The sequence below is a fragment of the Nomascus leucogenys genome, chromosome 3 (assembly GCF_006542625.1).
Source record: "Nomascus leucogenys isolate Asia chromosome 3, Asia_NLE_v1, whole genome shotgun sequence".
Lineage (NCBI taxonomy): Eukaryota > Metazoa > Chordata > Mammalia > Primates > Hylobatidae > Nomascus > Nomascus leucogenys.
Genome location: NC_044383.1, coordinates 6,448,339 through 6,471,351, shown reverse-complemented (window position 1 = coordinate 6,471,351; position 23,013 = coordinate 6,448,339). Strand labels below are relative to the sequence as shown.

The window sequence follows — 23,013 nt, the reverse complement described above, 5'->3', positions numbered from 1 at the left end:
AGAGCCTTAATATTGTATAGATACAAATGCAGGGTAAGAGCTGTGCTAAAATGAGGACTTTCTAACTTGGCCCACGCCTCTTCACTGTATGATTCAAAGAATGTGAAAAGCAAGCGTATTGAGGGTGGGGTGTGGAATTTCACTTCCTCTGCTTGGTTTTTTGGGGGATGGCTGTTTTGTGGGTGACCTGCCATGAGTGATGTCAGTGGATGTTGGTGGTTGTACATTGTTATTGTTCTTGTTGTGAGTTCCACACAAAGATGAGATTCATGAACCTGTGTCCCTCCGAATTAGCGAATACATTTGCCTTTGAAAAGCATGGTGCCCTTGTAACCTATTAGCGAGAATAAGGAATTGAAAGTGTGGGCCCACATCAGTGCCTTCACGTTTCCTCCTCACTGTGTTTTTGTTTGTCTGAAGCAGTCGTGTCCAGAAGGACCCAGGAGAAGGGGGAAGAATTCAAAATCTAACAATGTGTCTACCATGATAGTAATAAGGACAAAGCAACAAGTTATTGACTGTGTGTTGACCTATCAAAGTCATAAACAGGATGGTAACCACTAGTGATGTGTTACTGGTCAGGGACTGGAGTGTGCCTGTCTTCACTCTGGGGTGCCCATGGTTAAAACCACAGTCCTTGTGCTGCCATTTTTGCATACAAGGATGGCATGAGGGCATCATGGTTTTGTCCTTGACTTAGATATTGCACCCTTTTATTTTGCTTATTATGGATATGCATGACCTTTGGTGTGGATTGAAGCTTTCCCTCAAGGGTCTAAGTTGTGGTTTATTTTCTCTTTGTTAGGGTGAAACACAGCATGGTAAGCTAGGTTATGTTTTCTTGTATTTTAATTCTATTTCAGTAAAGTTAATTCTATGAAAATGAACTTCCTGGCCCCCTCTGCCTTGCTCTTATATTTTCCCCACTGATTTTAAATCTCTGATTACACTAAACCCAAGTCAGTACTAGGGTGGGAGGATGAACTTGAAAGAAGATGTTACAGATTTTGTCGTGTTTTATTTGAAAAATGTTAATTTTGTGCAGTTTGTGATCAATATGACATTGACTCAGGCATTTGATAATCTGCATATTCTTACCCGATAACACTGGACTTTCCCTTTCATTCAGAGGTTTGTAATTAAAACGATCGTGCATTGATAATGGTGTTTCTGCTATAGTAGTAAATGCTATAGTCTTTTATACAATAATGCTGCTTTAGGAAAGATTGAGTTACCCAGGTTGACCAGTAGCAAATTTCTCTGCCTCTTTCTTTAATCTCTTTCAATTTCAAAATACAAATGGCACAAAATCTTAGATTCATGGTCTATAATTTTTATTTTCCTTTGATCAGTCTAATAGTGCTTAGAAATATGATTGGCTGCATATAATAGAAAAACCCCATTTATGTGACTTAACCATATGGGTTTCACTTTTTTTTTTTAGTCACATAACGTGCAGCCTGGAGGAAGAGTTCCGAGTTCATGCACCTGCATGAGGACTCAGTGTCCTGATGTCCTTGGCTCTTTTGATCTCTCTGCTCCACCATCCTTAGTGGGGTCCTTTATCTCCTAATCCTAAGATGGCTCCTGCCCCTCCCAGCATCGGCTCTGCATTCCAGGTGGAGGAGAGGGGAAGGCAAAGGAGAAACAGCTGTGCCAACTATTCTCCTTTGAAAGAGCTTTCCCCCATCCCTAGACAGTCTTGTGTGCTTTCATCTTATTGGCCAGAACCATGTCACATGACCACCCTACCTGCAAGGAAGCTGGAAAGGATTTTTAGATGGGCTGATTGATGCTTTCTACAATACCAGAGTGATTTTAGTAAAGCAGTTGGGGAGAAATAGATAATGAATGGGCAGTTAACATTCTCTTCCTCATACCTTCAACCCAGACGGTCTGTTCCCTGAGAGCTTCCCTAACTCATTCTGGATTACTAAATCCTACTTAACTAGGCTTTGCAGAGCCTTTCTTCTCCATTAGTTTGGGAGTCAATCTCTGAGACTTCTGTCACCGGTATCTCTTTGGCTTTAAATATCTCTTTAGGCCCTAAGTGATCCACTGGCCTGGTTTAGTCCTACCAGGCTACATAGAAACAGACTGAAGTACTCAGCTGCCCCTCGTGTTTGGGACAGGAAGTGTTTAGTGCTAAAGTCCTCTGAATGCCTGCATTCTGGTGCTCAACAGCATGGCACAGACCATGATCGCTCTACCTGCCTTTGTCCTGGTATGGACCCAGCAGGAGCCAGGCATGATCCACAAACTGAGTTTCTTTGCTGGGATAACTTGTTTGTTAGAAGAGTTGAGACTGTCGAGGACACAAAGTGGTCACAAGACAAGTTGTAGCAATTGTTACAACTCAGCGAGGCTCCCTAAGCCTCTGAGGCCGTTGTCTGGGCATTCCTGACTTTAGCTAACCAAGTACTGCAGTGATTCTGGAGATCCTGACGATCTGCTGCTGCCCCCGATCATGATGATGATTATTTGAGACAGGGCCTCCCTCTGTCACTCAGGATGGAGTACTGTGATGCAGTCATAGCTCACTGCAGCCTGAAACCCCTGGGCTCAAGCCATCCTCCTGCCTTAGTCTCCCAAGTAACTAGGACTACAAGCAGGTGCCAGCATGCCTGGCTAATTTTTTGTAAGACGTGTTCTCGCTATGTTGCCCAGGCTGGCCTCAAACTCCTGGCCTGAAGCCATCCTCCTGCTGTGGCCTCCCAAAGTGCCAGGATTCCAGGAGTGAGCCCCTGTACCCCACTGATTCTGGGGATGTTGATACTCATGTTCCTTCTCTCCCTCCCTCTTTTCCTCCCTTCTTCCCTAACTTCTTCCTTCTCTCCTCGCTTCTTTCCTCTCTCCTACCCTCCTTTTTTCTCTCTTTTGTCCCTTCCTTCCTTCCTTCCATGAATACTTAATGAGCATATGAGCCCCCAGTGTATCCCAGACTTTCATAGTTTGACTTTATTATTTTTTCTCTGAACAATTCCTGAATGTGGATCCTGGCTGCCTACCCTGATTCCTGAGGGGAGAGAAGGACATAACATTCTTTGAGACGTAGAGAACCTAGCCACATTGTGCAGAGAAAACAAATACTTACATTTAAATCTGTATTCTGAAATGGCTGAGAAGATATTTCATAGATTTTAGGAGAGGAAAAAACTCATGCCCTTAGAATATTGGATGGTAAGGCAGAAGTCTTCTAGTAATCCCTCCCCTTCTGTCCCCCTCACCCCTGTTCCCCATCATCCCACCACAGCATGTCAGTTGTTACTTCATCTGTGCTATCACAGGTCTAAATTGTAGATGAAATCGTTTTTCTGGCTTGTATAGGCTACTTAAAGGAAAAAGAGCCTCACGTCCCACACAGATATCTAGGATGTTTGATCCGTGACAAGCTCCAAGTGTGTCTCCTGTGTGGTGCTGTCAGAGGTGGGGAAGAAAACAAACTAGGACTCTCATCTTCTTACCTGCAGCATGTTTATTACCTTGAGAGAAAAACAATTGTGCTCACAGCTGGAATTCATGAGTGTGTTTTCCTTTTTGCAGTTGGGATAAACTTTTGAGATCTTATTTTTCTTTTGCTTTCAAAATGGTCTGCTGTGTTTTCCTATAAACCAGTAGCTTTGTTAAATTCCAAGATAATTGACAGTAATTATTCTTCCAAAGAACAAAGAGGTGAAACTTTGGAGATGAAGATATTGAAGCTTATATTGTTAACTTACTATCTTTCTTGCTATGCAATCTCATATTTTTTGTTTTGTTTAGAAAGCTCATTTTGTTTTGAAATGAGAACAACAATTTAAAAGCTATGGCCCAAAGACATTTGGTTCCTGGGGAACCCACTGAAAGATTCCTGACAGCCGGGGGTACTTCTCTACTGGTTTTTGTTTGTCTGTGTTTTCTGTGTGGGTCGATCACATTAACTAGAAAGCCAGAAAACAGATATCCTGCATCAGACCTTCAGAATCAAATTACTAAATCTAGTTATCGCCCGCCTCCTCTTCCTGGATCCTGTGCTTTGTAGAGTTTTTGCCTGTCATCTGGTGTTAGCTTTGTAAATAATTAGTTATTGATCATGAATAAGTTGTACAGACCTTTTGGCTATCATTCCCTGGGTCACAAAATAGAATGTAGTTAATAGACAAAGATCCTGTCATTCCTTGTTAATGAATACTTATTTAAGTAGAGCAAGGAATGAGCAGGTCTTATTCATCTGTTTATTTATCGATACGTTTCTGAGTTGTTTTTTCTCAGTTTTTTTATCCACTTCAGGGTGGATCAAAAAAGTGCCTCTCCCTGGTTTATCTGGGAAATGAAAAGGGAAGATTCTAGAGACTTTAACAGTGATCTTTCGTTACAGAAAGATGCTTAAAAGGATCACTGCAAAATGCCATGTTCTAAACGTGTTGGTTGGCACAAGAGAAACTGTTTTACATTTTTATTCATGAGAGGTTCTGGTAGCATTTTAAAAATATTAAAGATTCATTAATCATGCTTTATAGATTTTGAAGCTGTGTTATTGGGGGCATACAGATTTATCATCATGATGTCTTTCTTGTTGATCTATTCCTTAATCAATATGAAGAGTTTCTCTTAATCTTTTGGCTAGTATTTGCATGGAATACCTATTTCCATTCTTTTATTTTCATGCTTTCTGTGTCTTTATACTTAAGGTGTGCCTCTTATTAGCAACATATAGTTGTATTTTTCTTTCATTCAGTCTGACAAGCTTCTTAATTGAGCATTTCATCCATTTATATATAGTGTAATTAAGTAATATGTTAGATTTATATATTGTTTTTGCATCAATTTTCCCTTCCCCATCTGTATTATGTTCCCCTTTTCCTCCTTTTTTTGCCTTCTTTTATACCCATTACACTTTTTTTAAGCATCCCATTTTCTGATTTTTAAACATATTATTTGAATACTTTTACTATTATGTTTAACAATTATTCTAGAGATGGTAACATCCATGTTGGACTTATTTTAGAGTATTTCAAATGATTACTCTTACCAATCCACTGATAATGCTAGATATGGCCAGAAAAATAGCACACTAGAATTGCCATTTTCTTCTCCTATGTTTTATATTATTATTGTATTTCAATTCTACATGCTTTATATTCCATAAGACATTACTGTTATTTTATACAGTTAGTATTCATTTGATGTGTTTTATGTTGGTAATTGTTTTTCATCCTTCAACTTCACTTTTCCTTTGGGATCATTTTCTTTCTGTCCAAAGAACTCCCTTGTATTTTTTCTTTTAGTGTTGGCCAGTTATGGGAGTCTGTTTGTATGAAAATGATTTATTTCATCTTTGTGTTTGAAAGATATTTTCACTCACTATAGCATTCTAGATTGGAAGTTATTTTCTTCTTCCATGTATTATTCTATTCTATTTTGATTTCCTTCATTTATAGTAAGTCATTAGCTTTCAGACTTATTGTTACATCTTTGAATTTAAATGGTATTATTTTCTTTCTTGCTGCTTTTAGTTTGTCTCCTTTTCTGTGGTTATTGACAGTCTTACTATGGGTTGCATAGGATTGTTTTTGCTTTTTATTTATCCTGCATTGAATTTTTGAATTTTTTGATTGATATATTTGATCAGTTTTGGAAGATTTGTGGCCATTGTCTGTTCTAATGTTACTTTTGTCCCATTATCTTCCTCCTTTTCTCCTGGCACTTCAATTACATGTATGTTAGATTTACTCAATATGCCTGTACATTCCTAGCCCTCTTTTCTGTATTCTCTTCCTCAGTACTTCTGTTTAGTTATTTTCTGTGGATTGTCTTCCATTTTACTAATTCTGCCTCTTGCTGTGTCTACTCTCTATTTTGTTAATCTATATAATAAATTTTTAATTTTACAGAGTATATTTTGTAGTTTTAGAATTTCCATTTGATTCTTTTTTCATAGATTCATTTCTCTACTGAAATTTTTCTCTTCTATTTGTCATATTTTTATCCTATTTTCCCTGTTCTCAAATATGATTATAGTTGTTTTGATGTTCTAGGGAACTGTAATATGTAGATTATCTGCGGGTCTGTTTCTGCTCTCTTTTTCCTTTTTCACTTGGACTGTGGTCTGGTTTTCTGCTGAGTTTAATAATTTTTGCTTGAAGTCAAGACCGTTTGTATGTAAAACTGTAGAAGCTTCAGATGATGTGATCTTCTTCCATAGATAATTCATCCTTGCCTTCTTCTAGACAAAGTGGGGCTGACCATCTTATTTTAATCAGAGACTGTGCTCAGTTTCAAGGCTACATTGTACCTTTAGTATGCCTCAGTCTCCATTTACTATGCCTCTGGCTTTCTAGGATTTTCATCTGAGAGTCGGCTCTGTTACCTGGGGACTCTCTCCCTGGCATTTTCCAAACTCGAGTCATTTTCTCTGATGATTGATACAAATTCCACTTTGCTTTATAGAGGTTTTCGTTTTGGTTTTTAGTCTTCTACCCCATACAGCTCTAGGAATTACAGATGTCCTGAGGGGAAAAATGATTGCAGCTTGACGCCTCCTGAAGGGTTGCACCAGTCTACCAGGTGTTCTCCATGTCACTTGCAAGCAGAAGTTCATGACTCCATCATTTTAATTGTTTGGTACATCATTTAAGCAAACCCCATTTGAAAACCTTTATTTACAAGACAGATCCACTAGGTTGCAATTTCCCATTTTACACAGAATTTGTTGCTTTACAGTGGAATTCATTTAAATATCAGACTACCTCCACGGTAATTAGTTATCACTTAGTTTACAAAAGTTTCCATCGTACACAAGTTTCCAGGTATCGTATATTTTTAATTAGGCAGCAAACTAGTATTAATAAACACTGTATTAATAAAACATCTGAGTCACAATATTTTAAAATGCAAATGTGTTGCTTTTTAGTAACACTGCAACTTGAAGTAACTGCTAATAAATAATTTACAAACGAGACTTATTTTCAATTAGTAACATATATTAGCATACATGTAACCAATGCACAACTTCCTTATTACCTATTTATTGAATATGTCCCACCTCTTGAATACTTTTCAGTTACCACTGATGTTGAAATGAATGCATTTGTATAGCACCATTACTCTGGAATAAAAAAGCAACTCTTGTAATATCATTTTAAAGGATTAGAAGATCACGGTAAATTTAGGCAATGGAGTGTGTTGTTGATTTTCAATTTGTGACATAATGGGTTTAAAAACACGGGTAGTGGCCACCTGGTGGCTCACGCCTATAATCCCAGCACTTTGGGAGGCCGAGGCAAGTGGATCACCTTAGGGTCAGAAGTTCAAGACCAGCCTGGCCAACATGGTGTAACTTCGTTCCTACTAAAATTTAAAAATTAGCTGGGCATGGTGGTGGCCACCTGTAATCCCACCTACTTGGGAGGTTGAGGCAGGATAATTGCTTGAACCCAGGAAGCAGTGGTTGCAGTGAGCCAAGATCATGCCATTGCACTCCAGCCTGGGTGACAAGAGCAAGACTCTATCACAAAAATAAATAAAATAAAAATAAAAACACTGGTAGAAAACACAAGAGCATCTTAAGAGTGTAATTTTTGTGGGGTAGAAATAAAGCTGAATTTCCCCATCTTCCCTCCTTCTCTTCCTCAGCCCTTTCCTCCCTCCCTTTCTGTATATTTTCTGTGTTTTTCAGATTTATAAGATGTAGTATGTTACAATGAAAAACGCAGTGAGTGGTAGCATTAAGAGTCAGCCTCTGTATGTGGAGGCACGCTGCCTTGGCTGAGTGCTCTGCATGAGTCTCACTGCCAAGTCACCTTCCTCGCTTCATAGATGTTGAGGATGTGGTCTCTCATTCTAACTTGTCACCCGAGTGATTCCCTTCATGGCTATAGACATGGGTTCAAAAAATGTTGAGGTGTTTCTGCCAGGCCCCCACAGTTTGTGTGTTTCTTTGCAGACTGTATGAAAACAAGGGAGAGGCCGACTTCGTGGAATCTTTGCTGCAGCTCTTCAGGTCCATCAACGACATGATGAGCAGCATGTCAGACCAGACCGTCCGGGTGAAGGTGAGTGCCGGCCACCGCCAAGGCAGACTTCTTCTTTTCTTCTTTCATTATCTCTTTTAGAGGTAGGTATTTTGATTACAGTTAATTAACTTGCCCCAAATAGTATAGTTGTTAATGTCAGAGACCTCAATTTGATTTTAAGAGCTGTGCGCTTTTTTTCTTTTTTTTTTTTTCTTTTTTGAGACACAGTCCCGCTCTGTTGCCCAGACTTGGAGTGCAGTGGTGCGATCTCAGCTCACTGCAACCTCTGCCTCCCAGCTTCAAGCAATTCTCCTGTCTCAGTCTTCCGAATTGTTGGGACTACAGGTGCATGCCACCATGCCTGGCTAATTTTTTTTTATTTTTAGTAGAGATGGGATTTCACCGTATTGGTCAGGCTAGTCTCCAACTCCTGACCTCAGGTGATCCACCCACCTCAATCTCCCAAAGTGCTGGGATTATAGGCGTGAGCCACTGTGCCCAGCCTTTTTTTAATTTTGATTTTATTTTTAGTTGACACATAAAAATTGTACATATTTATGGGACACACGCTGATATTTCGATACAGGCATACGATGTGATCAAATCAGGGTAATTAGCATGGCATCACCTTGAACATTTTTCATTTCTTTGTGCTGTGAACATTCAGAATCCTTTCTACTAGCTTTTTGAACATATACACTAAATTGTTGTTGACCGTCTTCACTCTACATTGCTACAGAACACTGGACTTCATTCTTCTTATCTAGCTGTAGCTTTGTATCCAAGTGGACTTGTAGATGAAGGGCTTCCTGTGGCTGAGCGAAGGGGCTGTGGGCCCTGCCAAGCCTGAACTTGAGGGAAAGGCCCGGGAGCCTGTTTTGTAGTGAACATAATCATGCTGCATGTGCAGTGAAATCCTTTCTTCCTCCTCCCTAGGTGATCTTAAATATTTTCATTGCTTCTCTCTTTGCTCTTTGGCAAGACAGATTCTGAATTCACTTTATTTAAATTTGGGGGAATTGATGAGAATCATGTTTTACACCTAATTTCTCAGGGTGTCCATGCCCCGGAAATGGTGGTGAATCTTCGTGCTTTAGCGGATCTTTGCCTGTGCACAAGAGCGAGCCTTCCAGTGTTCCTGTCTGTCTGTCCTTCTTCCCCCTTTTGATGACCTGGTCTCACCCTGTTGTCCTTTGGAAGAAAGATGCCTTCCACTCACATGAGGCCTGAGTGTTCTTTAGGTTGCTCACTGGTGTGGAAGTGCCTGGGAGGCCCATGGAGCAGCCGCAGGACCCCCACACTCTTGGTTATCCCAGTTATGGCGGTTTTCACTGGGCTGACTTATTGCAGAAGGAGCTGTACAACTTGCAATTTGCTGCCTGCACTGATTCCTTCAAAGAACAAGAATCTTCCAAATGATTAACTTACATCTGTCACTCGACTGATCATGGTAGATGCCTCTGTTCTTCCTCTTTTAATGTTCGTTTAATGTATAATTTTAGAAGGCATTCTTACAGCTAGTGTCTTAAAAATATTTTGGTCAAGTCGCTTCCCAGCCTTAAAGCTTTGCCATATGCCCTGGAACAGAGATGTATGTGTGTTGAGACGTGGCTTATGGTCGCTGTGACCAAGGAAACCAGCATAAGTAGACATGAATCCAGTCGGAGCCTACCTTTCATCTCAGAGGTGGTACAGCTGTTCAGTGGAGCCATTTGGACTCTTTACTATGATTTCTTGATTTTTTTTTAACATGAATTTACTATAAAAATTGGTGATTTATACAGAAAGAAATATAGGTGGTGCATACATTAAAATTTTAGGTTATTTGGGCAACTTGATATTCCCCAAAGCTGTCTTATTGTCCCAAGGTTAAAATTAGCAATGCGTTTGGTACATTTACTACTGAATTCAGTGGCATTTTAGAAAAACAGACGTGCGTAGTATAAGAATAGATAAAAATTACAGGAAGTTTTGAGCCCAGCAGTAATTTTAGATTGCTAAATATATTCTTACATTATTAAATTTGATTGGGCTTGATTTGTGTCTGCCTCCCTCCCTTGAAGTCAGATTACTTAGTGACTAGGAACTGGGAAGACCTTGCTTCAGTGGGTGTTTTATTATAAGACACAAGCAAATTGAGTGACGTGTGTGCATTGATGCAAACCTTACATCTGCAAGACAGATGCACGGTATTTTATTAGACCTGTTGCCTTCCTTCTGCTAATTTGGTATCATATTATTTCACAATAGGTGCTTTCTCGACGACGTTGGAAATGTAAAGTTTCCCATTGTGGGAGCCTGGCTTTTGTGTTGTTTTAACTCTTTCAGTTTTGCTGTGTCTAAATGGAAGGAAATACCTTGTGAACCATCTTCCATAGACAAAGTATATTTTCAGACTGTGACACTTAAAAGGTTAAACGTTGTTTCCCCAAGTGTGGCCCTCGTTGGTACCAAACGGTTGGTTCAAGTGATTCTCCTGCCTCATCCTCCCAGTAGCTGGGATTACAGGCACCCGCCACCATGCCCGGCTAATTTTTTTGAATTTTTAGTAGAGAAGGGCCCCATCCCCTTCTTGGTACCAAACCCACCACTGGCATCCACTTTGCGGATTAGAGTCAGCCACGGGGTTTTACACCTCAGTGAAGGGGGAGGGCAGGAGGAAATTCAGAAGTCATTTATTGCAGGATAAACATGGTCTCCAGCTAGAATTTTCAACAGGACTGTTTTCATTGATTTAGTGACAAAATTTTTCCAAGGTCATTTAAGTGAGAAAACACAAATGGAGGAGGCTTGGGCCAGTTTTTATGTAAGTCAAATGTCCAGGAAACTCCAGTGAGCGTGTGGATGCTGCCTCCCTTCACTCCCCTGCCCGGTGGCTGCCTCCCGTCAGCCCCGCTCCCCAGGTGCCCGCCGTGCCCAGATGTTTCAGTGCTGCCTCACCGTCCCTCAGTGAATGGCCCTCAGCCCTGGGGCTGCAGCCAAATGCTTTTTGAAAACATACTGCCTTGGCCAAATAACATGAAATTCCCCATTTCTAAGTGTCCCGTTCAGTGGCATTAAGTACAATCACATGGTTGTGCAACCATAGTCACCATCCCTCTTTAGAACTTTTTCGTCTTTCCAAACTGAATGAAACTTCAGCCCCATCAAACACCAACTCCCTGCAGCCCCTGGCAGCCACCATTCTACTTTCTGGGTCTAAGAATTTAATGGCTCTGGGAACCTCATGAAAGTGGACTCATACCGCATTTGCCCTTTGTGTCTGGCTTGTTTCTTTTTTTCGAGACAGAGACTCACTCAGTTGCCCAGGCTGGAGTGCAGTGGCGCAGTCTCGGCTCACAGCAACCTCCACCTTCCTGGTTCAAGTGATTCTTCTGCCTTATCCTCCCAGCAGCTGGGATAACAGGTACACGCCACCATGCCCAGCTAATTTTTTTGAATTTTTAGTAGAGACAGGGTTTCACCATGTTAGCCAGGCTGGTCTCGAACACCTGACCTCAAATAATTCACCTGCCTCGGCCTCCCAAACTACTGGGATTACAGGCGTGAGCCACTGTGCCTGGCTGTGTTTGGCTTCTTTTATATGGAATAATGTCTGCAAGGTTCTACCAGGTCTTAGCATGTGTCAGAATCTTCTTCCTTTTTAAGGTTGTCATGTTGCTGTGTGTCTCGTCCACGTTTTGCCTCCACACCCGTCCCTGGATAGAGACTCGGCCTGTTCCCACCTCATGGTGGTTGTGGTTCATGCTGCTGGGAACTGGGGTGTACAGGTGCCTCCTGAAGACCCTGCTGCCAGTGCTCCAGAAGTGGAATTGCAGTTTCCCGTGGTAATTATGCTTGAATTTTTCGAAGAATCATCCCGTTTTCCCCAGCACCCCACCATGCTACTGAAACCTCACTTGAAATTCCATATTGGCTTTCCCTTAGCAGCTCTTTCCGCAGCTCCTCGAGCTCCAGGCATATCCCCTGCCGCACATCACCTACCTTGAGTGAATGATGCCGCTCCGACTGCCGCGCTGAAAAGACCTGGGGTCGGAGGTGGAGGTTGCAGTGAGCCGAGATCGTGGCATTGCACTCCAGCCTGAGCAACAAGAGCAAAACTCCGTCTCACACAAACAAACAAACAAACAAAAGACCTGGGGTGTCTCGGTATCACCTCTTTCTGTCTGTTTCCCTCTGAAGAGGAGAAACCTACCTGCTGCGTGACCTTGCCCCTCCCTGAGACCCGCTCCACCCCTCGCTGTTTCCTTGCCATCTCAGATTTTCTGTCTTCACCTTGAGCTGCCCCTTCACCCGGCCCAGATGTTCTGGAAATTCAACCCGTGCCTTCTGGATTCTTCTTTGCCCTGGTCGTTTCTCTCTCCCACGTGACGAGAGTCCTTGGCCCCGTTGCCTCTGCCCTCGAGTCCTGTTCTCTGTTCTGCCCCAAGCGATTGTGGCTGCTGCTCCTCTCGGGTGTCCCTGCCGCCCCCAGCTGCAGTGTCTCCAGTCAGCCTCGGAATTCCCTTCTGCTGTCTTCTCTTCTCTGTGCTATTGTGGCAGTGGTTTCATGAACCACTGGGCTTGCTAGGTCCCCAGTTCTTCCTGAAATTAGGGCAGAAAAGTCTTGGAACCGTTTCCTGCACCCTGGTGCTGGACCTGCCCCTTTGTTCCTTGGCATCTCTTTTGGTGTTTTCCTGAAACTCCCATCTGGTGATGACTTGCTGTTTCTCAGAAAACTGCTGTTCTTCAGCTGCCAGGAGAAATGGGTCAGATTCCAGTGTGTGACCTCCAGACAGCTTCATAGGCAGCCCACCTGGCTCTCCAAGCCTTTTTCCCTCTTGGAGACCCAAGTAGAGCCAGTGCCTTCCCCAGGAAACACCAAACATCTGGGTGTGGGGAGCCTCCTGAGGGTTAGCTCCCCCAATCAGTGGTTGATAGAAATAGCATGAGCGCCTAGTGCCAGAATAACTGGAGCTGATACTTACTGATCACCTGCTCTTCATCGTGCTTTGTATTTCTCAACTGATTTAGTCTTTACAATAGCCATATTAAGTAGATGCTTTGATTGCTTTCTGATGAAGACACTGAGGCCTAGAGACCTTAGTTAACCTACCTAAGGCCACAAGGGCTGGGATGGGGTAACGCGCTGGTTTAAACCCTGGTTGGCCAGTTCCAGAACCACTCTCTTTCCCATTTGGCTCCTAGAGACAGTGTTGCTAAGTACTGGCTATCCCATGGTGTTTGGAAACAGGGCCCATGCCTGCCATCCACATCAGTGGAGAACAGGCTGGATGCTTTGGGCTGGAAAGATGCTGACATCATCCCTGGTGGAGCTTTCCATCGATGTGGACATGCATAAAGCAACTTAAAAACTCTGATGAAATGCCATAAGAATTGGGTGAGTGTGAAGGGGAGGGGAGGAAAGTTAGAAGGGGCTGGTCACGAAGGCTTTGTGGGAGGAGACCTTCACGATGGCCCCACTGTGTTGGCAGCAGGTGGCTGTTTCTTGGTCACTTGTGGATTGCAGTGCTGGATTCAGGCGTTTGGGGCTTTTCAGTCAGTTCTTGCAGGCACTGACATCATTTCAAGTCCACAAATATTACTACCTTCCCTTAGGATGACCCTGAGAAAAAACGACTCCATGCAGGACCTCGGTATAGTCTGTTCTGTCTGGGGCTGAGAATGCCAGAATTTTCTGTAGAAGGAAACTTTGACCATGATCCACAGTAGGAAATTGATGCTTACTTGGTATATGTGTGAGTGTGTGTGTGTGCATTGTGTGTGTGTGCATGTGTGTGTGTGTGTGTTATGCATATGAAGCTGGAAAATGCTCATGAAGAAGTTCTACACTGATTGCCTGTGATGCATTCTGGCATTTTCTAGTCTAGTCTCCTTTAGTCTATTCTAGACTAATGTATTTCAGTTAAAAAAAAAAATTGCTGGTTGACAGGCACTAAATTTATTTCATGAGCACTAATGGGTCTCAACTTGCATTAGAAAAACATTGCTGTTTATTCATCTCAGGACTCTGCCCCTGTGTCTCCTGCTTAGTTTATTATGAAAATATTGTTAGCTTTCTGCATTTCTTCCATTGTTGTGTAGAGCCCCAGGCCCCTGGCGCTCAGGCAACTTTCCCGACCAGCATGAGGATTGGACTGGGGTGAAGATTAATTGAATTTGAGGCCCCCCAAGCTGAGGTTGGCACACAGATGCAGAGCGTTTGTCTTCCTTCTGGGGCACTGTCCCCAGGGAGCAGGCTTCCCCATCTCTTTCCATTCTAACCATCACATAGCACCATTTCCATCTGGCTTTCTTAGAGAGGAGCTGTGTTGAAATAAGCTATTCTGTAATCTCAGTAAATACAGCTGATGGGTGAATTCTGTCCTCCAAGAGGCACGTTTTTTGATTCTCTTAAAAATAATTTCCTGACTTGAAATGAACTGTATTTTCTTGCCTTAAATCTTACCCAGAATTCTTCCTTATGAGAAGTTTTTGCTGCTTTTTGTGTATTTATTTCCGGGCTAGCATCTGGGATCCACACTGCTACTCACAAATTTGTACACATAGAACTTTATTGTCCTCAGAACAAATGATCTGAATGTGTTAGGGATGGTGATAATTTAAGATCGGATGGAATAGGATTTGCTTGCAGGTGAGGAAGTCACGTTTCACTGAGTAACTTTGGGCCTGTCTGGCACCTCTCCTACAGCAGCTCCTGACTTCGCCCCTTCGTCTTTATATGCGTGTTCCAGATTTTCATAAAGATATCAAGTCCTGTTGCATTAAACAAAGCAGCCATTTATTGTGTCTTTGCCCTCAGTTTAAAAGTAACATGTGATCTGGTTAGAAAATGCCAAAAAGTTAATTAAGAAAAATAAGAATCATTTATCACCCTACCTTCCAGAGATTACACTGTTAGCATTTTTGTTTTTATAATGGTGAGCTCTTTTTGCTCATTTAGCATTATCCTATATATACACACACATATGTATACACCCACACCTATATATACACATAGAAATGTAACATATGTATAGTATAAATTCTTGTGTGTATATACACACAGACACACACACACACTTTTACAGTGTTGCATTTTTCTGTATGTATCTGCCCGTGTCCTTCAGTATTTTTCAAGCACACATTTTCAGAGGTTACACATTGCCTCATGGCTGTATGATAACTTACTTAACCAATTTTCCATTTGAGGGCACTTAGCTGGTTTCTAGTTTTCAGTTTTCATGAACAGTGCTTGGCTGACCTTTCTGTCTATGGCAAAGGCCATGCTCCATCTGGTTTGCTCTGAGGCATCCAGATTTTCAAATGCTCTAAAGTCGCATGAAAGTCATGATCAAGGCGATTAGGACTTGATTCCTGGGTGATGACTCTGCTTCTTTCATTGGGGCCATGTGTATGAAATGTGTCTGCCCTTCCTTGGTTTCCACTAGAGCTCCCATCTGTCTGTGTTTCTTTTCCACTTCCTTCCATGCTTTCTGGCATTGGGCTATGCAGCTGCCATGGTAGATGAGTCGGGAGCCACTTCCCTCTCTCAGAAGCCACCTGCTTCTGTGATCTTTGTGTTTCTTGGTACAGGATTGTTGGCCAAGTTAGGTAAGGAGACGAGAACTCCGGTGAGTTCCACTCCCTCTGACCTGATGAATCAGGGCCTGGAGCAAACCGACCAATGAGATGTTGGCACCGTCATAGACCAGCAAGTAGCTTAAAGAAATCTGGGAGCATTTTGAGCCAGAAGGGTTTCCTAAGAGCAAGTCATAAAATATTTTCACCTTCTTGATTTTGAGTGGAGGAGGGGGTGCAATGATGGTGTTAATTGATCCGAGGATGTCATGGGTATGAGTCAGGAGTCTATTTGAGAGTCTCTCATCATTTGTGGGGACACAGATGCAGTGGTTTGGATGAGGACCATCTAGGTCACATCGTCCGTGTGGAGACAGACTTGTTGAATTAGAATATTGGGGAGCTGAGGCTGGCAACTCAGGTGAAGCCAACCATGACAGGAATGACTACACTTGCTGAGAATCAGCAACAGGCCAGGCCTTCTGGAGAGTTCTCCTGCAACATAGAGAAGAGAGGGAGGTCCCAGAGTCAAGGATGTGAGTGGGCCAAGTTTGGAAGTTCCTCTAACGAAATACTACAAACTTGGTAGCTTAAAACAGCGGTTTTTTCTTCTCTCAGAGTCTTGGAGATTAGAAGCTTGAAATCAGGGTGCCGGCAGGGCAGGTTCCTTTTGGCTGCTCCAAGAGATGATGTGTTCTGTGCCATTCTCTAGGTTTCTGGTGATCCTTGGTATTTCCTGACTTGCAGACGCCTCGCTCCAGTCTCTGCCCCCGTCTTCACATGGCACTCTCCCTGTGTGTCTGTCTTTGTGTCTCTTCTCTTAAGAGGACATCAGTCATGTTAAATTCAGGGCCAACTCTACTGTGGCGTGGCCTCGGGTCAACTTGATTATGTCTGAAAAAAGACTGTTTCCAAAACGTTCACAGGTCCCAAGGGTTAGAACTTGAATGTAGCCTGTGTTTTTTTTTTTTTTTTAGAGATGGAGTCTTGCCCTGTCACCCAGGCTGGAGTGCAATGGTGTGATCTCAGCTCACTGCAACCTCCACCTCCCGGGTTCAAACGATTCTCCTGCCTCAGCCTCCCAAGTAGCTGGGATTATAGGCGCCCACCAACACACCCAGCTAATTTTTGTATTTTTAGTAGAGACAGGGTTTCACACGTTTGCGAGGCCGGTCTCGAATTCCTGACCTTGTGATCTGCCCGCCTCAGCCTCCCAGAGTGCTAGGATTATAGGCACTTGGCCTGAACGTAGCCTTTTGAAGGACACAATTTCACCCACGGTAGAAGTCATTGTGGACGTCAGTGCGGAGGCCACTGGCAGTCAGGTCAGTGGTGAACAAAGGACTGGAGAGGAAGTGGGTCCTTAGCCAGGCACCCACAGTCAGTTTGACATGGGAGCTGCAGGACTGGAAACTTCTTAGAATCCAGTGTGCACACGAGTCACCTGGAGGTCTTGTTAAAATGTGATTCTGACTCTGTAGGGAGGGGGCCTCAAGATGTTTCATTGTAATCAACTCCCAGGTGATGTGATGCTAAGGTTGTGGGTCCCTGGCCATATATTGGGTCAGAAGTGGCCAGGCCTCGCCTTGCACAGACAGCTGCTGTGTGAGCAGTAGTGTTTGTGGGTAGGGCACCTGGTCTCAGTTCTTGCAGCCTTCAGGGCTGGCTTCATTCGGGCTGCCTGCCCTCAGCTGTCTGACATTCTGGACTATTTTGATTTGATAAGTTTGCCCTACGCACAGATGATGACACACTTGCAAGTGTGTCATGTTAAGAAAGACTCAGCAGAAGAAGGAAGGAAGTGAAGAAAATATTTTATGGCTTGCTCTTAGAGGACCTGTGGGTCCAAATGCTCCCCATTTCATTATACTGCTTGCTGGTCTGTGGTCCTGCCAAGGGTTGGGTAGTCTGGCTGAGATCTGAACTCACCAGGTGCTGCAGCATTCCAGTCTCCGTTGCTTCCTAGGATTCTTCCTGCCCTCTCTGGAGGGAGCAATACCACTCACATAGGCAAGAATTAATCAGGAGAGGTCTGGATAAATACACTTGTTTCCTTGACCACCTCTCCACCCACATTTATACTATGTACAGTACCTTGCAACAGTAGCAGAAATGCAGCAGTAGCACGACCTTGCAGAAATGCAACAGTAGCTGAAATGAAAATCATCTCTTTTCCACCGTTTCTTCAGCAAACCAAGTATTTCTATTGGTTTTCTTCCAATTCTAGTGCATGCGCATCAAAATGTTTATACTTGCAACCTGCGTCGTTTTTGGTTTACTGATTTTTCATCATTATATCACAACACCTTTCCATTATTAATGTGTAGTCATAATTGTAATGGCTGTATGCCACTTCAGAACATGTGCCTAATTGATGTGCAGTCATTTGCTTAATCAGATGATTTTTCCTCAAATTAATTTTTCTATTGTTGAATGCTACAATTTTGCTTTTAATATTTTAAGGCTGCAACAAATTATTTCATTGATAAGTAGTGTGTGTTTATGTTTTCTTTAATTTTATGAACCGTTTTTCCGTGTTGATTCCTTCACATTGCCAGCTATTAGAGGACAAGGCTTTAATTTGAGATTGCAGAATTCTAGGCACTTGCTGCCATCCCTCCTGCCCTGCCCCCAGTAATGATGCTCACTGGTGGAAAATCTCTCCTTTGGCTGTGGTGGCTTCAGTGCTCAGGGACCTGAACTCATTTTCTTCTCCCACCCCTGACCTTGTTCAAAGATCTCTCTTGTCAGGTGCTCCTCCCACATCTGTGCCCTCGGTCTTGGATTCTGCCTGCTGCCAACATGCAAGGTGCCAGTGAGCCCCTTTCTCCTTCCTCCATCATGGTCAAGATTTACTCAGCGTTTCTCTGAAAGTGAGCAGGTCTCAGAGTAGAATTATGCTTAGTACCTCATCACTGAGTTATGTATTCATCTGTTTAAAAAATTCCTTCAATCACATGTTCATTCTCCTGTGTGCCAGGCACTGTGCTAGGCACTGAGGGGTTACAGCACCAATCACACAGATATGCTCTGTATTCTCATGGTGGTTCCATTGGAGTGAGCAAGGCAGGTGTGAACTCAGTAACTATCCCCTATGTATAGAGTTGCACAGTTGCAATATGTGATTTTAAGCAAATCACAGACATAAAATTATCATTGTGGATTGTAATCACTCATTTTAAGAAAAAGTAAAGATCAGGGTGACAAGGTATATCGGGGCGTTGGAAGTAGTTTAGGGGTTCAAAGAAGGTTTCAAAAAGGAGTGAGTTAAGGAAAGTGCGGGTTGTGGGGAAACTCTAGGCAGAGGCAGCAGACAGGAAGGTGTTTGCTGCATTCAAGAAATTACGAGATCAGCAGCTGTGGCTGGATAGGGTGAGCCCTGAGAAGGCGGGGATCCTGAGAGGATGGAGAGGCAGGGCCAGGCATAGGCAGGGCTGTGCTGGATCTGCGGAGGCCGCTGGAGAGGGCTGGTCAGGTCAGAGTTGGCTTTTCCAAGGGTCATTTCAGCCATTTCAGTTAGAGGGGTTGAGAGAGGAAGGGAGAGTGAAAAGCTGTCATGTGACCCAGACTAGTGCCTTGGGGTAGAGCATGCTCTCCACCGCAGCCCTCTTGACATTTGGAGCTGGATTGTCTGTATCTTATGCATCAGAGCATGTTTAGCAGCAATGCCGGCTCGATCCCAGTAGCACTCCCTGGTCATGGTAACCAAAAATGTCTCCAGGCACTGCCAGATGTCCCCTGGGGTAGGGGATACAGCAGGTGTGAGGAGATGGCTCCAGGTTGGGGGATACAGCAGGTGTGAGGAGATGGCTCCAGGTTGGGAACACACTGGTTGTGGGCCGCACTCTTGGTAGACTTTAGTGAAGGGATGGATGCGTTCGCAACCTTGGTGGTGGTGGATCTGTTATGGAAGGTGAGGAAGAGGAAGGGAGGCATTGTGGTTCTCTCCCAAACTTTTGCCTCAAGCAGCTGTGGGACACTGTGAAAAAATAAAGCCATGAAGCCTATAGAATGTGTAGACATCAAGGGTGGGCTTCTGCGCCCGAGACCCCGTTTGAAAATCATCTCCCTCTGGGAACTGCTGGGCCTGTTAGTTCCTGCCTTGCTCCATTATGGGAAAGCTGTACCTGCCAGCTGCACGGTGCTGATAGGCACTCACTTCTTGCTGCACATTTTGGCTCTCCTCTTCCTTTGTATGCATCTGCCATTTCTAACGACATTCCTGGTTTTTAGGACAGGGTTTCCATTTTCCTTTAGTTTGTGAACAGTGTCCTGCCTCTGCCCCTTGTCTGGTATTCACTTCATAGTCTGGGGCTGTTGGCTGGTTGGCCATTGGTAGTTGTGCCGATACGAAGGTAGTCACCATTAGGTGCTTGGATATGTAATTCAGCAGAGGAAAATGCCAAACCTAGGCTCTCGTATGGTTTGGAGAGAACTACGCTGCCACTTTTGTCCAGAGGGGTTGTGGAGCATGAAGTAATCCTAATCCCTTCTGTTCGTGCAGTACTCTCAGGCACCAAAGCCTTTGATGCGTGTTATCTCTTGGGATCCTCCCAGCACTGCCATGGTGGTGGTTAAAAATAATGAGAAAGCTTTCTAAAGGGATGGGCAGAGAACGTAATCATGCAAAGCCTGTGCGTCTTAATAGCTGACTCATTGATGGAAACATTTATATCCCACATCCACTAGCTCTTGTCTGGCTTCTTAAAATGCATCTGTCCCTAGGAGCCCTTCCTAGAGATACCAGCGTTTAGAGCAGACCAGTCTAAACAAGGACTTCTCAAGTGAACTGAAGATCCTAGGCCTGCAAAGGCTCATCTGCACCTCACTTACGATGTGGCATTTATAAATGCATTCACCATAGGTGTTTGTAGATTCTTTTTATGTTTTAAGTTTGCAGCGTTGAGGCCTATTTTGATTGCAAATTGCATAAACCTCAAATAAGATCTAAATCAAAGGAAAGGTATTCCATGCTTATAGGTCACTCAACATTAAGTTGAGTTCTTCCCAACTTGATCTACAGATTCACTGCAGTCCCAATCAAAATCCCAGCAAGTTATTTTGTGGCTATTGACCGACCGATTCAGAAGTTCGTGTGGAAAGGCAGAAGACCCAGAATAGTCACCACAATATTTATGGAGAACAAAGTCAGAGGACTGGCACTACTCGACTTCAAGTCTGCTGGAAAGCTCCAGTAATCTGATTACATAAACCCAACTCCAATTCACATTAGAAAGAAGGAAATTAATTGATTCACGTAGTTTGAGAGTCCAAGTGTCAGGCATGAGTGAGTTGAGGATTTAGAAGATATCCTCCTCTTGGCTTAGTATTTATTTCTCTCCATTTGGGGGAAAAGTGTCTGCCAATAGCCAGAGGCTTGCAGTTTTCTTTTTTGTCTAATAGTCTTCGAGGACACAGAGTGACCGTCTCTCTCTTTAAGGCAGTATTAATCTTCAGACAGAACTGTCGTTAACCTTCTTCTTTTAAGCAGGAGGCTATCCCTGAAAGGAAAAGACTGTGAAGTTGAAACAGAAGTAGAGGTTCATAATGCAGAAAATGGAGAAAGAGGGATGAGAGGACTCGCAGGAAGGCTGAAGGGACATTTGTAAATGCAGCTGAAGCCAGTGCAAATTGGTGACTTTGTGAAATGGGTTTTGCAGCTATTCTTTGGAGCTGTCTGCTGAGCTGATGGAAAGGGTAGTTAAAAGCTTCATTTAGGATTGGTGTTCTGCCGGCATGCCAAGTAGCCCAAACCGAGGCCTGGGAGGAGACCAGACTTTAAATATGTCCCAGGAAACATTTTATTGAGAAACATGTCAACTACCACTATAGCATTATCAAGAGGGAAAAAGGAATATTTCATATGTGAGCTTAAAAAATCATTAGCTCTGTTATATCGAATACTTGCAAAATTTCATTAAAACTGTTTTTGCAGAATTTTATGATAGAATAAATTACTTTTGTGTATGTATTGATGAAATCATGGAGTTATATGAGGTTGGATTTCTCAAGCACCCAAATAGTCAATATCAAGAATCAGGGAATTAGGAGGTTAGAAAGTCACATCTTTAGTTTTTTCAGGAACTTGCCCAGGAACAGAGGGGTCCTAGGTGGGATGACCAGACCCCAGTTCTCTGTTCTTGAGCCCAGTGCTTTTTTCATGACATCACTCAAGTCAGATTTTAAATTTGTACATTACACTGGCTTTATTTAGAATCCTGTGCCAGTCAGTATAGTTTTGATTAGAAACTGAACAGTATTATTCTCCATGAACTGTGAATGTGACACTTTTATAATTCAAGTAGAATTATTTTTCCCTTGGGAAATCCTATACATTCAATATGGTACATTGAATTAGGAAAGAGGTAGAAGAAAAAAGGGGCTATAAAAAGTGTATCTTATTAAAACAAAGTAGGTTTTCTTCTTGCCTGTGTCACCTTTAGATAATAATTCTTAGAATCACTATTTTTTAAATCATAAATCGTCTTCTATCTAGTGAAATGATGAAGAAAGAACGGTAGTTCTCATCTGATTAGGTGAAATGTGACACAAGTCTAGTTGATTTTTGAAAAGGACATTTTCATGTAATTCCAAGAAATACACATTCTGACATTAAACATTTTATATGGTCACTACTGAAGATTGAAAGTAGAGGTGTTGGCTGGGTGCGGTGGCTCACACCTGTAGTCCCAGCACTCTGGGATGCTGAGGCAGGTGGATCACCTGAGGTTGGGAGTTCGAGACCAGCCTGACCAACATGAAGAAACCCTGGCTCTACTAAAAATGCAAAATTAGCTGGGCTTGGTGGTGCATGCCTGTAGTCCCAGCTACTTGGGAGGCTGAGGCAGGAGAATCGCCTGAACACAGGAGGTGGAGGTTGCGGTGAGCTGAGATCACGCCATTGCACTCCCGCCTGGGCAACAAGAGCAAAACTGTCTCAAAAAAAAAAAAAAAAAAAAAAAAAAAAAAAAAAAAAAAAAAAAAAAGGAGAGGTGTTATGTCTGAGAAATTAGGTGGCCATCAAGTTTTTTCATGGTTTTTCTTTCATTGATTGATTGATTTGATTGATGTACTGAGACTGAGTCTCACTGTCACTTAGGCTGGAGTGCAGTGGCACAATCTTGGCTCACTGTAGCCTCGACCTCCCAGGCTCAAGTGACCCTTCCACCTCAGCTTCCAAAGTAGCTGGGACTATAGGCCAGCACCACCACAAATGGCTGATTTTTGTAGAGATACGGTTTCATCATATATTAGTTCTGTTTTCACACTGCTATAAAGAACTACCTGAGACCGGGTAATTTATGGAGAAAAGAGGTTTACTTGACCTACAGTTCCACAGGTTTAACGGGAAGCATGACTAGGAGACCTCGGGAAACTTACAGTCATGGAGGAAGACGAAGGGGACAAAGACGAAGGGGAACAAGGACCTTTTTCACGTGGCGGCAGGAGAGAGACCAGA

At 43.0% G+C, this 23,013-nt stretch overlaps 1 protein-coding gene across 2 annotated transcripts in view; it reads left to right on the top strand.

The window, feature by feature from the left end:
• Positions 1-23,013, top strand: part of DOCK1 (dedicator of cytokinesis 1) — a 544,856-nt gene that overhangs the window by 148,222 nt on the left and 373,621 nt on the right. For both annotated transcript variants that reach the window (XM_012505804.2, XM_003280960.2), the window contains exon 23: positions 7,925-8,033. In XM_012505804.2, coding sequence (XP_012361258.1) covers positions 7,925-8,033 — 109 coding nt within the window. The remainder of the gene's footprint in view (positions 1-7,924; positions 8,034-23,013) is intronic.